This window comes from Pleurodeles waltl, chromosome 1_2 (genome assembly GCF_031143425.1).
Source record: "Pleurodeles waltl isolate 20211129_DDA chromosome 1_2, aPleWal1.hap1.20221129, whole genome shotgun sequence".
NCBI classification, from domain to species: domain Eukaryota; kingdom Metazoa; phylum Chordata; class Amphibia; order Caudata; family Salamandridae; genus Pleurodeles; species Pleurodeles waltl.
In genome coordinates, this window is record NC_090437.1 from 194,004,266 (window position 1) to 194,024,550 (window position 20,285).

At 45.6% G+C, this 20,285-nt stretch overlaps 1 protein-coding gene across 5 annotated transcripts in view; it reads right to left on the reverse strand.

Annotated features, from left to right (window-relative positions):
* The window catches only part of RNF38 (ring finger protein 38), a 724,979-nt gene that overhangs the window by 262,863 nt on the left and 441,831 nt on the right, over positions 1–20,285 (reverse strand). For all 5 annotated transcript variants that reach the window (XM_069237710.1, XM_069237731.1, XM_069237718.1 and 2 more), the window contains one exon: positions 11,278–11,448. In XM_069237710.1, coding sequence (XP_069093811.1) covers positions 11,278–11,448 — 171 coding nt within the window. The remainder of the gene's footprint in view (positions 1–11,277; positions 11,449–20,285) is intronic.

A 20,285-nucleotide genomic window follows, 5' to 3' on the forward strand; every position in this document is an offset into this window, starting at 1 on the left:
GGTCAAACCAAGAAATCCTGCAGCACCGAGCGAGCAAAATGGCCATCCCTCCTAACCTCAGAATCCAAACAGTAATGCTTGGCAAACGTATGGAGGGATGCCCAGGTCGCTGCCCTGCAGATGTCAGCCACAGGAACACCTCTAGCCAAAGCCGATAAAGCTGCTTTGGCCCTGGTGGAATGGGCACGAAGCCCCACAGGTGGATCTTTCTTCGCCAAAGAATAGCAAATCTTAATACATAGAATGACCCACCTGGATAGCGTTCTCTTGTGGACCGCTCTACCTTTCCTCTTCCCCACGTATCCAACGAAGAGCTGATCATCCTGTCTGAACTCTTTCGTCCTGGCGACGTAGAAGCTCAGTGCTCTTCGTGGATCCAGCCGGTGGAGCCTTTCTTCCTCCTTGGATGGGTGAGGTGGAGGGTAAAAGGAAGAGAGAGTAATCGACTGCCCGAGGTGAAAGGGTGTAACAACCTTCGGTAGGAAAGCCGCCTTAGTCCTTAACATCACTTTGTCCTTAAAGAAAGAAAGGTATGGGGGTTCCACAGTGAGAGCCTGAAGCTCGATAACCCTTCTGGCAGATGTTATGGCCACCAGGAAAACAGTTTTGAATACTAGTAACCGTAAAGAGCAAGAGTGCATTGGTTCAAACGGGCACCCCATTAGAAACGTTAAGACTAAGTTAAGGTCCCACTGAGGCATAACGAATGGTGTTGGTGGAAACTTGTTAGTGAGCCCCTTTAGGAACTTTAAAACAATAGGAGATTTAAAGAAGGATGGCTGATCAGGAAGGCACAGAAAAGCGGATAGAGCAGACAAATAACCTTTGACAGTGGCAATCGCACAACCTTTCTGTGCCAGATAGAGTGCAAATGACAAAATATCAGATAAACGAACTTTTAAGGGATCTAAACTGTTCTCTCCACACCAGCATGCAAATTTAGCCCAACGATTAGCATAGATTGACTTGGTGGAGTGTCGTCTGGCCGATAAAATAACTTCCACCACACCTGGTGGGAGAGAAAAGGAACTCAGATTGCCCCGTTCAATCTCCAGGCATGAAGATGCAGGCTCTGGAGGTGGGGGTGTAGAATCTGCCCCTGCGAGAGGAGGTCCGCCCTGCAAGGGAGACGGAGCGGCGGGCACTGAGAGAGCTGGAGAAGGTCCGAATACCACACCCTTCTCGGCCAATCCAGAGCTATTAGGATGACTTGAGCTCGGTCTTGGCGGATCTTCCTGAGAACTCGAGGAATCAAGGGTATGGGGGGAAACGCGTAAAGCAACTGACCCTTCCAGGTCGTCTGAAACGCGTCCCCCAAAGTTCCTTGCACTGGATACTGGAGGCTGCAAAATAGCGGGCACTGCGCATTCTCTTTAGTTGCAAACAGATCTATTTGTGGATATCCCCACATCCGGAAGATATACAGAACCAGATCTGGATGAAGACGCCACTCGTGGTCGACCGAGCTGCGTCGACTGAGAATGTCCGCACGCACGTTCAGGACTCTGGCCAAATGATGTGCAACCAAGCAGATCTTGTGCTCCTGAAGCCAGGACCAGAGACGAAGAGCTTCTCTGCAGAGAAGATACGACCCCACTCCTCCCTGTTTGTTTATATACCACATCGTGCTAGTGTTGTCCGTTAGAACTTGGACTGACTGACCGCGAATGGAAGGGAGGAGGGCCTTGAGAGCCAGACGTACTGCCCGCAATTCTAACAGATTGATGTGTAATCTCTGTTCTACTGGAGACCAAAGGCCTTTGATCTCCAGGTCCCCCAGATGATCTCCCCACCCTAGAGTGGAAGCATCCGTTACCACTGAGGCCACTGGTGGGGGTAGCGAGAACGGCCTTCCTTGTGACAGGTTGTCGACCGCTGCCCACCACTGAAGATCCACTGCAGTGTCTCTGGAGATCTTTATCTAGTCCTCAAGATCCCCTTTGTGCTGAAACCACTGCCTGCGGACGCACCACTGAAGAGCCCTCATGTGCCAGCGTGCATGAGTGACCAATAGTATGCAAGAAGCGAACAGACCGAGCAGACGAAGGACCTTGAGGACTGGAACTACCGCTCCATTTTGAAACATTGGAATCAACGCCTGAATGTCCTGGACCCGCTGGGGTGGAGGAAAGGCCCGATTCAATGTCGTGTCTAATACTGCCCCTATGAACAGGAGGCGTTGAGGGCTCCAGGTGAGATTTGGGTACAATGACTGAAAAACCCAGGTCGTACAACAATTGAGTTGTCGACTGGAGATGGCGCCGCACGAGCTCTGGAGTTTTGGCTTTGATCAACCAATTGTCCAGATAGGGAAATACCGCTATCCCCCTTCTTCTGAGCTCTGCCGCTACCACCGCCATCACCTTTGTGAAGACTCGAGGTGCTGAAGTAAGACCAAGCGGGAGGACCGCAAACTGATAATGTTGTGATCCCACCACAAAACAGAGATACCTTCTGTGCGATTTGAGGATCGGAATATGAAAATACGCGTCCTGCAAATCGACCGACACCATCCAGTCTCCTTTGTTCAACGCCAAAAGAACCTGTGAAAGGGTCAGCATTTCGAATTTTTCCTGCTTGAGGAACCAATTCAAAATCCTCAAGTCCAAAATCGGTCTCAACCGACCATCCTTTTTGGGAATCAGGAAGTATCTTGAATAACAGCCCTGACCCCTCTCCTGCTCGGGAACCAACTCTATCGCACCTTTTGCTAATAGGGACAATACTTCCGCTGTAATAGGAGAAGATGGTCTTCCGAACAGAAGGATGGGCGGGGAAGGAAGGGAGGAGGGAATTCCCGAAAGGGAAGAGTGTACCCCTTCTTCACAATGTCGATGACCCAGGAGTCCGATGTTATAACCTCCCACATCGGAAGAAAATGGGCAAGTGTCCCCCCTACCGGAGACAAGTGGACAGGAAGTGGAGGAGGACTACGGCTGCTTTCCTTGCTGCACCCCTCCCGAAGAAGAGGAAGAGGCAGAGTGCTGCAAGGTGGCTCCTCTCGTACGGACTCTGCCCCTACCCTTGAAGGATCTGTATGGCAGGGTAGAAGCAGATTGATGTGGTCCTTGCAATCTTCCACGAAAGGAAGAGCCACGTCCAAATCCTTTAAACCTCCGAAAACCTCTAAAGGAGGATGAGGCAGAAAACTGGAGTCCAAAAGATCTTGCAGTAGCTCTGCACTCCTTAAAACGCTCCAGGGCAGAGTCAGCCTTTGTGCCGAAGAGCCTCTCTCCATCAAAGGGAAGATCAAGAAGTGTTGCCTGCACGTCCGACGAGAAGCCAGATGATCGTAGCCAAGACTGTCGCCTAGAAACTATGGTCGTGCCCATAGCTCTAGCCACCGAGTCTGAAGTGTCCAATCCCGACTGGATCACCTGAGTCGCTGGCGCTTGAGCATCCGCCAACAGCTGCAACATCTCCTGGGACAAATTAGGGTGGCCCTTCGCTTCCTCCTTAAGGGCATGGATGTAACGTCCCAGTATGCAGGTTGCATTGGATGACTTTAAGGCCATACTGCAAGACGAAAAGGTCTTTTTTGCACTATGGTCCATCTTTTTTGATTCCCTGTCCGCAGGTGTTCCGGGAAACGAGCCAGGAGAGGATCTGGATGAAAATTAGGCTTGCACCACTAGCCTCTCCGGTGTTGGTTGTCTGGAGAGAAACACCGGATCACCAGGCGCCGCCCGGTAGCGACGAGCCACCGCCCTGTTGACCGCAGCGGTGGACACAGGTTTCATCCAGATGTCCTTAATGGGGTCCAGCAGCACCTCATTAAAGGGCAAAAGAGGCTCAGCAGAAGCAGAAGCCGGGTGCAAAACCTTTGTTAACAAATTTCTTTTGACTTCCGCAGTAGGGAGGGGAAGGTCTAAAAAGTCTGCAGCCTTCCTAATGACTGCGTGGAATGAAGCCGCTTCCTCAGTGATCTCTCCAGGGGAAGCTAGATCCCACTCCGGGGAAGTGTCCAAGCCACTGGCTGTATGTATCCAGACCCTGGAAGTCACCAGAGGGCTCCAAAACTTCACCTTCCTCCAAGTGTTGACTTGCATATTCTTCCTCCTCCAAAAGTCGCAGGGCCAGACGTCTTGATCTAAGCCTTGACTCCAGACCCGGCGTCGGCCGACGCGAAGATCTTCATTGGCGCCGAACCTCGGATCCGTCCGAAGCCGGAACCTCCGGCTCCACAGGATTCTTAACCGTCGGTCGGATCCGAAGCGAATCCAACGGTGCCGTAGCAGGTGTAGTCGGTCTGGGCGTCGTCATGGGCATCGGCGCCGCTTCAGGTGCAGCAGATAAAAATGGGGTGAAGGGCGTCGATTTATAAGACGCCGGAACGCCCAAATTAAAGGCCAGAGGGCCAGACGGACCTGCTTGACTTCCACCCGGCGTCACGGAAGTAAAAATGTTAAACATTGCGTTTAAGAATGCTGCAGGGTCGGTTCCCGGAGTCGGGAAAGCCGGGTATTGCTGCTGCACCGGCGCCGGCATTAGATACCGAAGAAGGTCCAGGTAACTCCTGGCCAGGAGAACCTTCTGGCCTCTGGGGAGGCTCGACCTCAAAGACCGACCCGGGTGACGTCGGGGTCGTAAGAGGCGGAGGGGTGACGGTCGGGCTAATCTCCCACGTCAGACGGCGCCGAGCTGACGGAGGAGCCGATCTTGATCTAGACCGTCCCTTGCCGAGATCCGTGACGGCGCCGAGAGTCACTATGATGGTGATGAGATCTCGAGGATCTCGAAGAAGACTCCCTCCGATGACGCTTCTCCTTCTTTTTCTTGGATCGAGCCAAGAACAATTTTGCCTCCCTCTCTTTAAGTGCCTTAGGGTTCATGCGCTGACAAGAGCCGCATGACTCGACCTCATGGTCGGAACTAAGGCACCAGAGGCAATTCTCATGGGGGTCGGTAACCGACATCCGACCCCCGCACTGGTTACATGGTTTAAAGCCGGATTTCCTTGGCTGCGACATTGTAACCGTCGTTGGAAACAGTAGCTCCCTGTGAGCCTTGAAGAATTAACCGTTACTCGGGCACGGAAAAAAGGGAACTGACGTCTGCACGTCGACGAGGGCTTCTTATTGCCTGGATGACGTCATACGGTGTCGCGTGGAGTCGGGCGATTGTGACGTCATCGTCGACGTGCAGAGCTAGAAGAAATTTCCGTTGAGGCTGGCGCGAGGGGAGAATTCTTTTGTTGAGGAATCCACAGGTAGGTGTATCCATCAGAAAAAATATGACTCGCTATAGCGAGTGGGCGAGTACATTTTTCTAAGCCTGTTGAATATATAAAAGATCCAAAGTAGGGGAACAGAGTGGACAATCAATTCTTCACTGGGTTCACAGAAACTAAGAAAGGAAAAGCGCTGTAGAAAAGAACAATCTCTCACAGGATAATAACCTGCATAATGACCTGCTAGGCATTAGCGAAGAAGCAGCCTCCTGAAGACTTGTAGATTAATTCACCCAGAGTCAAGGCTACAACAAGGATAGCAAGTGCATTTGTCAGGTGGCTATGTGGGGGCCACTCCATAGATTGACTTACCACTACTGTCTGGATAGCTAGGTTTGTTGAGGCAGGCAATTCTCCTGTTCTGCAGGACTTCTTGGTTTGTGCCAGATCATGAACCCATCTTCTGAGAGGTAATGCTCTGGTATATATTCTTAGAGGAGGAATCTGTGGTTTAACACCTCTCTCAGAAGAAGAAGTTATTTTCCATATGTAACACTCTCTCTAAAAGAGATTCTATTTCTACACTGGCCCACCCATCCTCACCATTCCATGAACTGAACTCTCATCTAAACAGATCCCAATCTAGGGATCTGCACACTTGTAGGAGGCTGGCCTGGCTTATAGTGGGCACCTGATGGCACTTACACCTTGTGCCAGGTCCAGGTATCCCTTATTAGTAGATTAGAGGTGTTCTAGCAGCTTAGGCTGATAGAGGTAGCTATAGCAGAGCAGCTTAGGCTAAATTAGGAGGCATGCAAAGCCCCTACTATACCACTTATATCATACAGGTACTATATCATAAACACAATTCTCAGGATTACTAAAAATAAAGGTACTTTATTTTAGTGACAATGTACCAAAATTATCTCAGAGGATATACTCCCTTAGGAGTTAAGAAAATACACAAATATAAATACAAACCAAAATCAGGTAAGTAAAATAGTCAGAAAGTAGTGCAAACACTGTAGAATACAATAGGATGCACTAGGCCTAGGGGCAACACAAACCATATACTAAGAAAGTGGAATGCGAACCACGAATGGACCCCTAGGCTAGTTTAGTGTGTAGAGGGTCGCTAGGAGTGTAAGAAAACACTAAGGGCTTCCAAGATACCCCACCCCAAGACCCTGGAAAGTAGGAGTAAAGTACTACTATTTCCCCAGAAACACACTAAACTCGTGATAGTGGATTTTGCAAAGACCACAACAGACTGCAAAGCACTGAAGACGGATTTCTGGACCTGAGGACCTGTAAAGGAAGGGGACGAAATCCAAGAGTCGTGAAAGTGTCCAAGGGGGGGGCAGGAGCCCACTAAACCCCAGATAAAGGTGCAAAATGGCTGCCTCTGGATGGAAGAAGCTGAAGATTCTGCAACAACTAAAGGTGCTAGGAATTTCTCCTTCGTGCAGATGATGTCCCACGGAGTGCTGGAGGATGCAGAGTTGTTTCTTTGGCAAAAGACCGCAAACAAGCCTTGCTAGCTGCAAGAGTCGCGGCTGAAGAAAAAGGGTGCTGCCCGGGCCCAGGAAGGACCAGGATGTCGCCACTTGGGAGAGAAGGCAGAGGGGGCCCTCAGCAACAGAGAGCCCACGCACAAGAGGTAGCACCCGCAGAAGTCCTGGAACATGAGTTCAAGAAGACTGAGCATGGCAGTCGTCTCAACACTACAAAAGAGGGTCCCACGAAGCTGGAGGTCAACTCAGGGAGTTGAGCAATGCAGGACGGAGTGCTGGGACCTGGGCTTGGCTGTGCACAAAGGATTCCTTGGAAAAGTGCACAGAAGCCCTAGCAGCTGCAGTTTACGCTGTGTACAGGATTACTGTCTGGAGAGAGGAGGAAAGGACTTACCTCCTCCAAATTTGGACAGTTGGACCACTGGACAGTCGGGTCACTTGGGTCCACCACCTGTGTTCCAGGGGCCACGCCTGTCAGGATGAGAGGGGTCCCAGAGTACCAGTGATGCTGACGTTTGGTGCCTGCTGGAGCAGGGGGAAGATTCTGTCAACCCACGGGAGATTTCTTCATGGCTTCCAGTGCAGGCTGAAGGCAGGCAGCCCCCAAAGCATGCACCACCAGGAAACAGTAGTGAAAACCGGCAGGATTATGCGCTACAATGTTGCTGGTAGTCTTCTTGCTACTTTGTTTTTGTTTTGCAGGCGTCCTGGAGCAGTCAGCGGTCGATCCTTGGCAGAAGTCGAAGAGAGGGGTGCAGAGGAACTCTGCTGAATTCTTGCAAGTCGTTCTCTGAGGAAAAGCCCACTCGAGAGACCCTAAATAGCCCTCAGAGGAGGATTGGCCACCTAGTCAGGTAAGCACCTATCAGGAGGGGTCTTTTACGTCACCTGCTGGCACCGGCCACTCAGAGGCCTCCAGAGTGCCCTCACACCTCTGGATTCAAGATGGCAGAGGTCTGGGACACACTGGAGGAGCTCTGGGCATCCCCCCCTGGGTTGGTGATGGACAGGGGAGTGGTCACTCCCTTTTCATTTGTCCAGTTTCGCACCAGAGCAGGGACTGGGGGTTCCCTAAACCGGTGTAGACTGGCTTTTGCAAGGAGGGCACAGACCTTCAAAGCATTTCCAGAGGCTGGGAAAGGCTACCCCTCCCCAGCCTTCAACACCTATTTCAAAAGGTAGAGGGTGTAACACCCTCTCTCAGAGGAAATCCTTTGTTCTGCCTTCCTGGGACTGGGCTGCCAAGACCCCAGGAGGGAAGAACCCTGTCTATGGGGTGGCAGCAGCGGTAGCTGTAGAGAAACCCCCAGAGAGCTGGTTTGGCAGTATCTGGGGTCTATAGTGGAGCCCCGGGGATGCATGGAATTGGTACCCCAGTACCAGATTTGGCATGGGGGGACAATTCCATGATGTTAGACATGTTATATGGCCATATTCAGGGTTACCATTGTGAAGCTACATATAGGTATTGACCTATATGTAGTGCACACGTGTAATGGTGTCCCCACACTCACAAAGTCCGGGGAAATTGCCCTGAACTATGTGGGGGCACCTCTGCTAGTGCAAGGGTGCCCTCACACTTAGTAACTTTGCACCTAACCCTCACTAAGAGAAGGTTAGACATATAGGTGACGTCTAAGTTGCTTAGGTGCAGTGTAAAATGGCAGTGAAATAACGTGTGCATTATTTCACTCAGGCTGTAGTGGCAGTCCTGTGTAAGATTTGTCTGAGCTCCCTACGGGTGGCAAAAGAAATGCTGCAGGTCATAGTGATCTCCTGGAACCGCAATACCCTGGGTACCTAGGTACCATATACTAGGGAACTATAAGGATGTTCCAGTGTGCCAATTAGAATTAGTAAATAATGGTGACTCGCCTATAGTGACAATTTTAAAGGCAGAGAGAGCATAAGCACTGAGGTTCTGATTAGCAGAGCCTCAGTGACACAGTTAGTCACTACACAGGTACACACATTAAGGCCACAAACTATGAGCACCGGGGTCCTGGCTAGCAGGATCCCAGTGAGACAGTCAAAAACAAACTGACATACATGTAAAAAAAAAAAATGGGGATAACGTGCCAGGCAAGATGGTACCTCCTACAGCACTGATCACAGCTAATCTGATTTTGGCTTAGCAGTTGTAAGGTGAAAAAAGTCAAGAAAGCAAATTATGTCAGCGGGCATAGGAGGCGACTATGTAGCCCTGTGCCTGCCACATCTGGTGCAGACAACAGACGCTGAGTCTAAGGCACCACCTCCTGGCAAGCAGGGATACTAATTCAAACTTTCCTGCATCAAATCTGTGACCTAGAGAGTATTCGAATGTGAAGAATCTGCAGTTAGAGTCTCTACTAGAAAGAGTGTTACAGAAAGTAAGTAATTTGTTCTTTTCTATGCATGTATAATATTTAGAATCTCTCCACCTATTGTATTCCAGACAACACATGTTAAGTAGAGAACAAAAGGATTGATAAAAAACACATGCCTGTAAGAGGCAAAAATTAATATTATTTTGAAATAAAGTAAATTAGAGTAAAATTCAGGTCTATGAACTATTGTTTTGACTGAAACGCCTGTGTAAAGAGGTTAATGAACCTTATAGAGCCCTTTATATATTTAAATTATGCCTTGTTCCTTTCAGGATTCTCAAGACTCCACTGGTCCAGAATGCACAGCATTTATACATATGCATTGGTATTTTCACTAATCTAGCTAAGGAGCAATGTACATAATGTGGGGAGTTGGTAATTAATTTCTGACTGACAGGTCAGGGTAATAATTAAAAAGACACACCTCTAGATATACACTTGGTTTAACTAAATAGTGGGGGTTGGATATGAATTTAAAGAAATTTTCAAGAACATACAAGCCAGACAACTAGGATAACAACCAATGTTTGCTTTCAAATCATGGTATTCGATGACCCTGAATAGAAGAGAAAAACTGTATGTTTAGAGGACGTGAATCAATAAACTAAGAACAGGAACAGTAAAGAACACAGTCATGAAAAAAGTCAAAGAGAGATCCAGCTTTCTAAGGTATCTCTTTTAAAATCACAATTAATGCAGTAATGACTGGAAAAAGTCTGAGCTGACCAAAAGGATGCTCAGCAAATTTCAACAACCCGAATATTTAGCATATTATGCACAAGACCAATAGAGGCTGGCTTTTGTTCCTGTGGCTGGCTCTGTGACGCTCCAAAATGTGTCCCTATCCAATTCTAAAACTCTGGCTGCATGCTCCTCCAGTGGTATAAAGTTCTGGTGATGACTACATGGAGGCGCAGTCTAGCAAGCTCACCCACTAGCAATATGGAATAGGCTCCCTCAGAACCACAATGGGTCTTGGTGTTCAACCACTGCTTATCAGGTACCCCCACACTAGCCATAAACGTTGAAGTTGAAGGCCCCCTTTATGGAGTATTCCTCTCTCATAAACTTCCAGTCTACTTTGAGGGTTCTAACAATTTCAAGATATATAATTAAAATGCAGGAAGCACCATGGTTAAGTTTTGATGTGTATCAAAAGAATTAAATGTGAACTGGTAGGTGCAAAGCACTCGTATCCTCTCTGTTGCTTTGACCCATTAATATGGTGATGACTCCGATAAAATTCATAAGAGCGAAGGACCATTGTCAAGACAGTGCTTCATAAATTCATATCCTCTCATTTGCAGATTCCGGTGAAATGCCAATTTTCTTCTCATACTTAAACAAAAAAAAAAAAAAAAAATCGAAAGCATGAAATACTACATGGTAAATGCTATTATAGATCATGTCTCTGGGGTTTCTTTAACAGCAAAAGGAGTGCCACAGCAATAGGGAAATAAAACGCAGCACTTTACAAATTACCTCAATGAAAATAAAATCTCACTCTGAAGTAGGTGAACCACAAAAATGATACTTCCCGAGAACAACTTTGAGAACAAAATGTTAATCAGGCCGAGTCCCGTCTGTGATTGGCAGAACATTTCAACAACAGAACTGGAACAACACAATCGGGATGTCACTGTGCTGCAGGACTGGGTATGTGGCGTTTCTTAGTAGTTTTTGCTGCTTAATGTTTTATACTGTTCTTTTATTTTATTTTAGCATTAAATGATAAAATGTAACAAATGCTGCGTTAACGTAGCTGTTTTGTATTGTTTGAAGAGTTCCATCTCTTCTTTTTAAAAGTGTTATGGAATCTTGTATTGGTTAAGTGCTATAACAAGCACCCCATGCACAGTGTCTATAGTTACCTGGTATTTATGCAGCATAAATCTAACCGGAAACCTGTAGAGCGCTGCACTAAGGCAGACTCCTTTAATCCCCTTATGGTACATCGACGGTTTACAGGTAGGCTGCTGGTGGCAAGAGTAAGGCACATTTTGCCATTCAAGGTTGGAGCGTCAATGAACAGACCCATCATATTAAACACCTGCCGTAGCCCGCGATATTCATTTTAGAGCACTCTCTGGAAACCAAAAACATGTTACAATTGGATTTGCTCTTACGAACAAATTAACTGTTAAGTGCTTTATTGATAAATGTAACGTAGCAATTAGGCAATACTGAAAACAAGAACAATCAGGAAACTAAACTGTTTACCTACCGATCGGGACTGCTGTGCTTGGAAGGGGACAAACTGGCCTGGCGGTGGTAGGTGAGCATGATGATGAGGGGAAAGATGTGGCGTATGCAATAAAAACGGATCCGTGGAAATAATGGGTGGGAAAGCAGCATATGGGACTGGTAAATGTTGAACTGAGCAAGCCTGCAACATCTGTTAAAGGAAGGAAAAGAAATGAATGAAGTGTGTGTACACCTGTGTATACATTAATTATGAATTCAAGAAAATAAAATACTTTATAAATTCAATCGTGGGAATTAATTTTTTTTTTAAAGTATCCTACAGATCCAATGTTTGCACTGCTGGACGTCTGCCTTAAGTTCAGCTGAAAGTTTAGATTTCACAACTTGAACTATTTTCATTTTGACAAGAGACAAAAACAACAATTACAACCAAACCACACCCTACCTTGACAAATTATCTCTGTAGAATTGTTTATACTCTTTTTGTGGTATCAAAGTTCATTTAATTTCATAACTGATTTTAAGAGAATTACCTAATGATTTCAATTCTTAACAAACACAACCTTTCTTTTTCCATTTAAACTAGCTGGCCTTCACTTTTTAATTATATTATTTGACGTACTGTAAGTGCTTCTTATGGAAACGTAACCTAATTTCACATGGTTTTGGCTTTGAAATGTGTCATTAGTTACTAAAGCAGGTCTGGTGCTTTCTTAACAATTTCACTGAATTTGGTCACGTTGCCGGGTCCCGGCAGGCGATCCTAAAAGGCCGTGTCTGGCAATCTGCTAATGGTGACAACTCAGCATTAAATGTTAAAATTATGGCAGGTCAAATGCAAGGGCTTTGTAATAATTTATTTAGGAAAGATAACAGTTACACATTCAGCGCTGTGTGATTTGAGAAGAACAAATAATCCCTTTCAGAAATACACTACAGAAAATAAACCTTATTTAAGGTGAAGATGTTTGGTGGAACTTGCTTGCTTTAATGGAATCCATTACACAAAGTGAAACTTGTCCTTGATAAAAGAACACCAAGAAGTGGAACATTATAAGGTTCAAACGTGGCAGCGTTAATGATGCAAACATGCCACATGAAGCAGCGAGCGAGGATTGATATTTGGTGCCTAGAAAGGCAAGCTGTAACATAATCTACCTTGGAAAGATCTACCTGAAAACTCTGAAACGAGATATATTTGGTCTTAGATAGGGTCTTCAAACACATAGCTTTAACCGAACAATTTACCTCTTCATCTTAGAATATTCTATCAGCTTTTTCTTCCTTTGTTTAACCCAGGCAGGGATTTGTTATTTCTTTTTTTCTCTTAAGAGAGTTTTTGTTCCAGCTATTGAGCAGCCACATGTTAAAATACCATTCATTGTTAAGCTATTGCTACTTTTTTTGGGCCCTATGAAGATTAGTCACATTCATTGTTTTGGGGTTCACTGCTAATATTTTGGATCCACTGCGCCATCGATGTCGTTAGCGAGCACTGATATTGCTCAGGTTCCATTTTATTGACCTGGCTGTAAATCCTTGGTTTAAGTGTGGTAGCATTTTATAACTGCAGCTATAGTTGTACCTGATTTTAAATACCCAGCAAGGTTGCTCAAGGTAACATTTAACTACCTTATAATTTGAGATGAGAAATAGTCAACGTGCTAGTGTTTTACAAAAAGTAGGTTAAGGGTACCTCGAGTAAGTGTGCTGTGCTTTAAAGGATGAAAGAACCTGCACTGGTCCTGTCCAGCACTTTGCCTTGTGGTGCGGTGCCTTGTTTTAGATCGTTTTACAGCAGTTGCATGCCAGGTACACAGGCACTGTTAAAGCCCCATTTGTGAATGAAGTCTAGCCGATGTCCTGTAAAACAAGCGATTCATGCTAAATAAAGAATACTTTTAGGCAAACCCCAGGATGTCGCATAAAATGTCAATTAAATGCCTTATATTATTATCTATTATGATTATGCCAAATTGATCTTCCTTGTACGCAATTCTGCCTTTACAGTACGTATTTCAGATGGTGCACTGAATACTTTCTACAGCATCCCGACTGAGTTCTGCTGCCAGGTTTTCCATGGGGCGCAATGCATCAAGAACAAAACACCTCACTTTCCTTTTCTTCAAAGACTCCCAGACACAATCCATTTAAACTTTGTGCTTCAGAATCATCAGGAATACACTTCTTCCTAGTCTTCCAGGACAATAGCTATGTTTCCCACCTCTGAAACGCTCTTCAATATCCTCTCAGCCATTAAGAAACATCAAACCGTTTGGAAAAAAGAAAACTCTGTTCTTCACATACAAACATTCCTCTAAGAGCTGGGTCTCCTCTCTATCTTTTAATTTCAAGAAACAAATTATGGTGGGCATACTATCCAAGACTTACACTTTTACATACAATACTGCTGCTTAAACCTGGATATTACTCATGATGCATGATAACTTATAATGATGGGTACTGGCAAAGCCAAAGGGTTTTAACTTTTGGACCTTTTGGCAATGCGGTTTGTTGATGCTGTGCTGCACTGGCAAAATTATGTTTGCCAATTCTGAACAGCATTCGAGGGGGAGGGTGGTTAAGGTGCCATGATGCATCCACTGTTGCTGATCGCATTATTCTGTAGATGTGCATTTGCTTCACCACCCATGAGCATACCCACAGAATGACGCAGGCAACTTCTCTTTTTTATTTATCAATTCAAGATAGCAGACACCAATCCAGTAAATAAATTATATTTTTAACACAAAAGTGCAAAATAGGAAAACAAACTAGCACTGGCAATGCCAAAATGTATTAGCACAAAAAGTGCAAAATAAGAACACAAACTAGCACTGGCAATGCCAATAGGTCTCACCTTTTCAACATACTGGTTTTGCAGTTGCTGTAGGGGGTGTGCTGTAATGCGTCAAAACCCTGTGTACCATCCTCAAAAAATTAAAGATGGTGATTTTTCAATCCACTGATGTGTGCATACATCAGAAAGCATGCGCATGCCACTGTAATTACACCAGAGCCATCAGCTGCAATTTTTTAAATTAACACTCATAGGTCGTAGGGGCCACTTGGTTTGGTAAATACATTTTTTTTAAAAATTTAGCACGAAAGAATTACTTTTTTTTGTTTTAAAACAAAGGATTGCATGTTGAGGGTGGAGGTAAGGAGTGTATTGGAGGAGCAGACAGCTAAGAGAGCAACACAGAGTACAGGGTGGGGCAGCATGGGGGGAAGAGAAGCACTCGGATGAGAAAGAGCACATGGAGCAGAAAGAAGCATACACAGAAGACTGCTGGAAAACAAGGTTTGGCGTGCTTAAGCAAAAAAAAAAAAAATGTGAGCAGCGTGGGAGAGAGAAAAGCACACAGACAAGAAATAGCAACATGAGAAGAGTTGGGGTAGAGAGAAACAGGAGTAAGCTAGAACACACATGCACTAGGAGTGCTTAGGCAAAGAGAAAAAGGAAAATATTACTTACCCAGTAAGCATCTGTTTGTGGCATGTAGTGCTGTAGATTCACGTGTTCTGTATATTTCTGCCATCTAGTTTCGGGTCCAGAAGTTTCCTCTAAAAGCCTTTTGAATCACGAGGCTCACGTCACTCCTCCTCTTGCCGGTAATGCGCTTGGTCATCAACTCCATTGTTAGAATATTTTACTGCAGGTGGGTGTGAATGGAGTGTAGTGTAAGAGTAAATATGGAGGGATCCATGCAAATGAAAATATACCCATCAGGGAAATAAACTGCAACAACCATAGGTGTCTTGAGAAGAGGGCGGACACGTGAATCTACAGCATTGCATGCCACAAACAGATGCTTACTGGGTAAGTAAGATTTCCCGTTTGATGGCATGTCTGGCTGTAGATACACATGCTCTGCATACACTGTAAAGCAGTGCCCTCCAAAAAGAGGTGACAAACCTGTGGGTGTTACAGTTGTCTGGAAAACTGTATGTAGCACTGCCTGTTCTACAATAGCGTGTCGGCGTGCCAAGATATCCACACAATGTGTGGTGAAGGTGTGTTGGGTGGACCATGTAGCTGCCTTACATATGTCAGCTATAGGAATATTTCCTAAAAGGCCATGGTTGCTCCTTTTTTATGAGTGGTATGTGCTTTAGGAGAAATAGGTAATGGTCTCTTGTCCTTTGCAAAACAAATCTGGATACATTTTACAATCCATCTAGCTATGCCAGATTTAGAAATAGGGTTGCCTTTGTGTGGTGGTGAAAAAGCAACAAAAAGGTATTTAGTCTATCTAAAAGTTTTAGTTCTATCAAACTAGAACATAAGCACTCTCAACATCTAGTGTGTGAAGAGCTCTTACTGAAACAGATTGGTTGAGGGAAAAAACTGGCAGCTCAATGAACTGGTTGAGATGGTACTGAGATACCACCTTTTGGTAGGAATTTAGGGTAGGTGCGAAGAACTACCTTATCGCGGAGTATTTGAAAAAATGGTTCTTGTAAGGTTAAAGCCTGGAGCTCACTAACACACCTAAGTGAAGTGATAGCAACAATGAATTCCACTGTCCATCTTAAGAACTGAAGAGGGAACAAATGTAAAGGCTAAAACGGTGGACCTATGAGTCCCGTGAGTACTATATTAAGATTCCAAGAAGGTACTGGAGGAGTCCTTGGTGGAATCACTCGCTTATGCCCTTCCATGAAGTCTTTCATGACTGGAATTTTGAGAAGTGAAATTTGCTGCCTGTTCTGAAGATCAACAGCTATCGCAGAAGATTAAATCTTATGGAAGTGTACACCAAGTTGGCTTTCTGCAAATGAAAAGGGTAGAACAGAATGTCCTGCACTGTGACTTGGAAAGGGTCCACTTGTTTTGAATGGCAATAGCAAGAAAAATGTTTCAGTTGTGCTGTGTATCATGCTCTTGTGGGAGGTTTGTATGCTTCTTTAAAAATGTCGATGCATTCTTGAAGAAAGTTAAGATATCTAAATTCTATGACTTCAGGAGCCATATTGCAAGATTTAGTTCTTTGGGATTTGGATGGTTGATGTGTCCATGGTTTTGAGTGAGAAGGTCCAGGTTGAGGGGAAGATTCTTCGTGAGGAATTACTGATAGTTCTAGGAGGGTGGTGAACCAGGGATGTCCAGCCCATGAGAGGGCTACTAGTATTAATGTGAGGGATGTTTTTCTGAGCTTGCAAACCAGAAATGGAATAAGAGGGGGGGGGGGGGGGAGGGGGGACATAGGCAAATATCCCTGACCAGCTCATCCACAGAGTATTGCCCTTTGATTTAGGGTGAGGAAACCTGGAGGCGAAGTTTGGGCATTCTGCGTTTTCTGCTGATGGGCTATGTCTGGAAACCCTCTTTTTTTTAAAGTAGGGGAGTAGGACTTGTGGGTGGCTTTCCCGCTCGTGGACTTGTTGCTGCATTCTGTGGAGGAGGTCGGCAAAACTGTTGTGCGTCCCCGGGAGATGTTCCGCTAGTAGGCAGATGTTGTGACAAATAGCCCAACACCATAATGTCTGCAATAGGCGAGAGAGCAGTAGAGAATGTGTACTCCCAGTTTCTGCAAATAATACATGGTTGTCATGCTGTCTGTATGGATCAGGACAACCTTGCTGATCAGGTGACGAGTGAACGCTTTCAGAGCTAGTTAAACAGCTAGAAGTTCAAGGTAGTTGATGTGTAGAATGCAGTGTTTGGCAGTCCAGAGACCTTGGACTGTGAGATCCTGAAGGTGAGCACCCTACCCCGTCTGTGATGCGTCTATTGTCAATATGGTCTGATGGACAGGGTCGAGGAAAGGCCATCCTTTTAACCAGGCTGTTTTTGTTCCACCACTTCAGATAGCAATGGATGCAGCTGTCTACTATCACTATATCTTCCAGCTGACCCTGTGACTGAGAACACTGTTTGCCAGACATTCCTGCAGTGGACGCATGTGTAGTCGTGCATTCAGCAATATGGCGATCCACAAAGCCATCATACCTAGCTGACTGATGACACATCTGTGACCGGATATTCAGGGTTGAAATCAGATATTTGTGTTTGGAAGTTCTGCATTCGTGCTTACTAGGATAAGATAATCCCAGCTGCGTGCTTTGAGTAGCTCTGAGATAGGGTTGGATCTTGAGAGGCTGAAGATGAGATTTTGGGAAATTGATGGTGAAGCCTAGTTGATGTGGCAAGTCTATGGTAGTTTGGGTGTAATGGAGACAAACAGAGAGTACTGGCTTTGGTAAGCCAGTCGTCTAGATATGGGAAGACATTAATGTTTTGTAAGTGCAAATGCGCTGCTACTACCACTAGACATTTTGTGAATACATGAGGTGCAGTAGTTACACAGAATGGGAGAACTTTGAACTGGTAGTGATTGCCTGCTATCACAAATCTGAGATATTTGTGATGTACTGGATGCATAGGGATGTGAAAATAAGAGTCCTTTAAGTCTAGTGCTGAGGGAAAATCACCCTGTTGAAGAAGTGGGTTCATGTCCTGGAAGGTGACCATGTGAAAATGTTCCAACAGGATGTAATGATTTAATGTCCATAGATCTAATATTGGCAGTAAAGATGATCCGTCCTTTTTGGGGATTGGGAAGTGTTGGGAGTATACTTCTGACCATTGATGTTGCGTAGGGACGGGTTCTCTACCTCCTCTGAGTAGAAGGGCCTGAACTTCCTGTTTGAGCAAGATTACATGTTCTATGGATAGTTTGTAAGTGCAAGGTAGAATGTTTGGAGGTGAGGAAATGAGATCCAGACAGTAACCATTTTGGATAATGTCCAACACCCAGCGATCTGATGTTATATGTTGACAGATTGGGAGGAGGAACTGTTGTAATCGTCCTAGACATGTGTAGATTAGTCAGGGGAAGGAGAACGGAGTCACTGTTTAGAGACATGTCGAAACACTTTTGTCCCTTCCTTTTGTATTATTTCCCCTGTATGGTCCTCTGTAAATACCTCTAGGGGAGGACTGTTGACTGTCATCTGTGATAAGATGACGAGGCATCAGTTGGTGTTGGGTTGGAGCCAGGTTTGTATGATGGAGGGTGGCAGTAACCATGGGTACTAGGGATTTGCATCCCATCCACAGACTTCCCTACATCTGTATCCTTTGATTTTTTCAAGTGCCTGATCATCTTGAGGGTGAAAAGTTGTTCCTTATCAAAAAGAACATTCAAGATGGTTTGCTGCTCCTCTGGCTTAAAGCCTGGTATGCGTAACCATGAGTGACAACGTAGCAGGACACTTGTATTGATTCCTCTGGCAGCTGTCCGCAGAATCTAAGGGACATCTAATAGAATTATAAAAGATGAGTTGCCACTCAGTAACTATCTCCTGGCCTCTCTTCCTATGAACCTCTGAGAGGTATTGGAGGCGTTCCTCTATCTTGTCCCAGTGTGCGCTGTCATACCTAGCTAACAATCCCACAGTGACTGGCAGGCTGGGCTGCAAAACGCTTGCTAGAGGCATCGATGAGCTTCCTCTTCTTGTCAGGAGGTGGAGCATCACTGGCAGCTTAGGAATTCGCCGTCTTACAGGCACTGGATACCAGTAAAGAATCAGGTGTGATTTGTTCTCTGATAAAAATAGAGTGGTCAGTAGGTGAGACTTGATATTTTTTCTCCACTCTTGGTGTGATAATGCATGCCCTAGCAGGATCTTTGAAGATGTTGTCTGAGTGCCTCAACATTCCTCTTAGCATAGGGAGGTACTGTGTTGTTCTATGTGAAGTGGAGAGGGTCTCAAATGAAAAGTCATCCTCTTTAGGCTCTTTATCTAAGGGTAACTGGTGGTAAGTGTCTGCCCTACCAATAGGCTCTTGGAAAGAGGTGGTATCATCTGGAGGAGATGGCTTAGAAGGGTACAGGTCTGGGTAAGTGTCAATTTGTGGATCAACATCATAAGCTGAACAAGAGTCAGAGGGTTATGGTAAGTCAAAGGTGCTGTGTCCCTTGTCCCCTGATCCCCAGTGAAAGAGTGTATGGACCCCTGAAGGGTAGTAATCAAGCAGCTCACACTGTGAATAAGGGCGGGGGGGGGGAAGGGGGAAGGTGAAGGAGGTGGTGTTGGGGCTGAAGGAGAGGCTGGTAAAGGAAGATATAAAGTGGTAGAATCTTTCAGTCCTCTTTTTGTTGGTAGAAACTGGCAAATCAATAGCCTCTTCAAAGGAAAGTTGTTGCTTTGATGAAGAAGGCCTGGTTAATAACAGTCTTTGCCAAAATCTGACCAGTTTGAGGCTGCATGTGGATTTGTTTTTGTTTGGAATTGAGTTTTTTATTCATTCTGTGAAGAATTAGCTCTACCGAAGCATTTGGTTCCATTTGTGGTGCCTGTTTATAACACTCGATGCCACAACTGGCTGTGGCACATTTTTCGACGCTGAAGCGGTCGGTGCAGACTGTGGAGCAGAGGTGGTCGGTGCCAAAAGGTGGAGCTAGTCGGCTTGGCACAGAGGCGGTTGGCCTAGCCTTGTGCTTCAGTGCTGAGCCCAAGGGCAGGGCATCAGAAACTGATTTTCGGTGCCAACCGTGGCCTGTTGGGAGTGGTGGCCTGGTAGCCTTCTTTTCGGAGGAACTTGGGTGTCTTTTTCAGCCGGACTACGATATCTGCACTTACAGTACACTGTACCGGTGGGAGATCCTGCATTTTGAGGTCTACCTCTTCCTTGGATTTGCCATCCTTGATCAAAGAGGCCTCTTCTGCTGCCGCATGGGCCTGTTGTAGTTCCTGTTTCTCTCACTCGACACCCTGGTGTTTAAAGATATTGCGTGTATCTTCAATCTCCTGTCTCTGCATTTGCCTACAATGTATGATTCAGTCCCATAGAGTCTTTTTTAGATCAAAAAGACTGACAGGCCTTGCAGTCCTCCTTCTATGTGTTTGGGAGTCGAACAGATTACAGACCTGATGTTGGTTGGTCCGTGGGAACTTTGTGTGGCACTTTGGAGAAAAACAGAAAAGAGTCTGTTCCATTAGGAAGTCATTCTTGAGTTTGATGGAATTAAGAAAATGGCGGCCCAAAGGGCACAGCCGAAAGGGCCTCTGATTGGG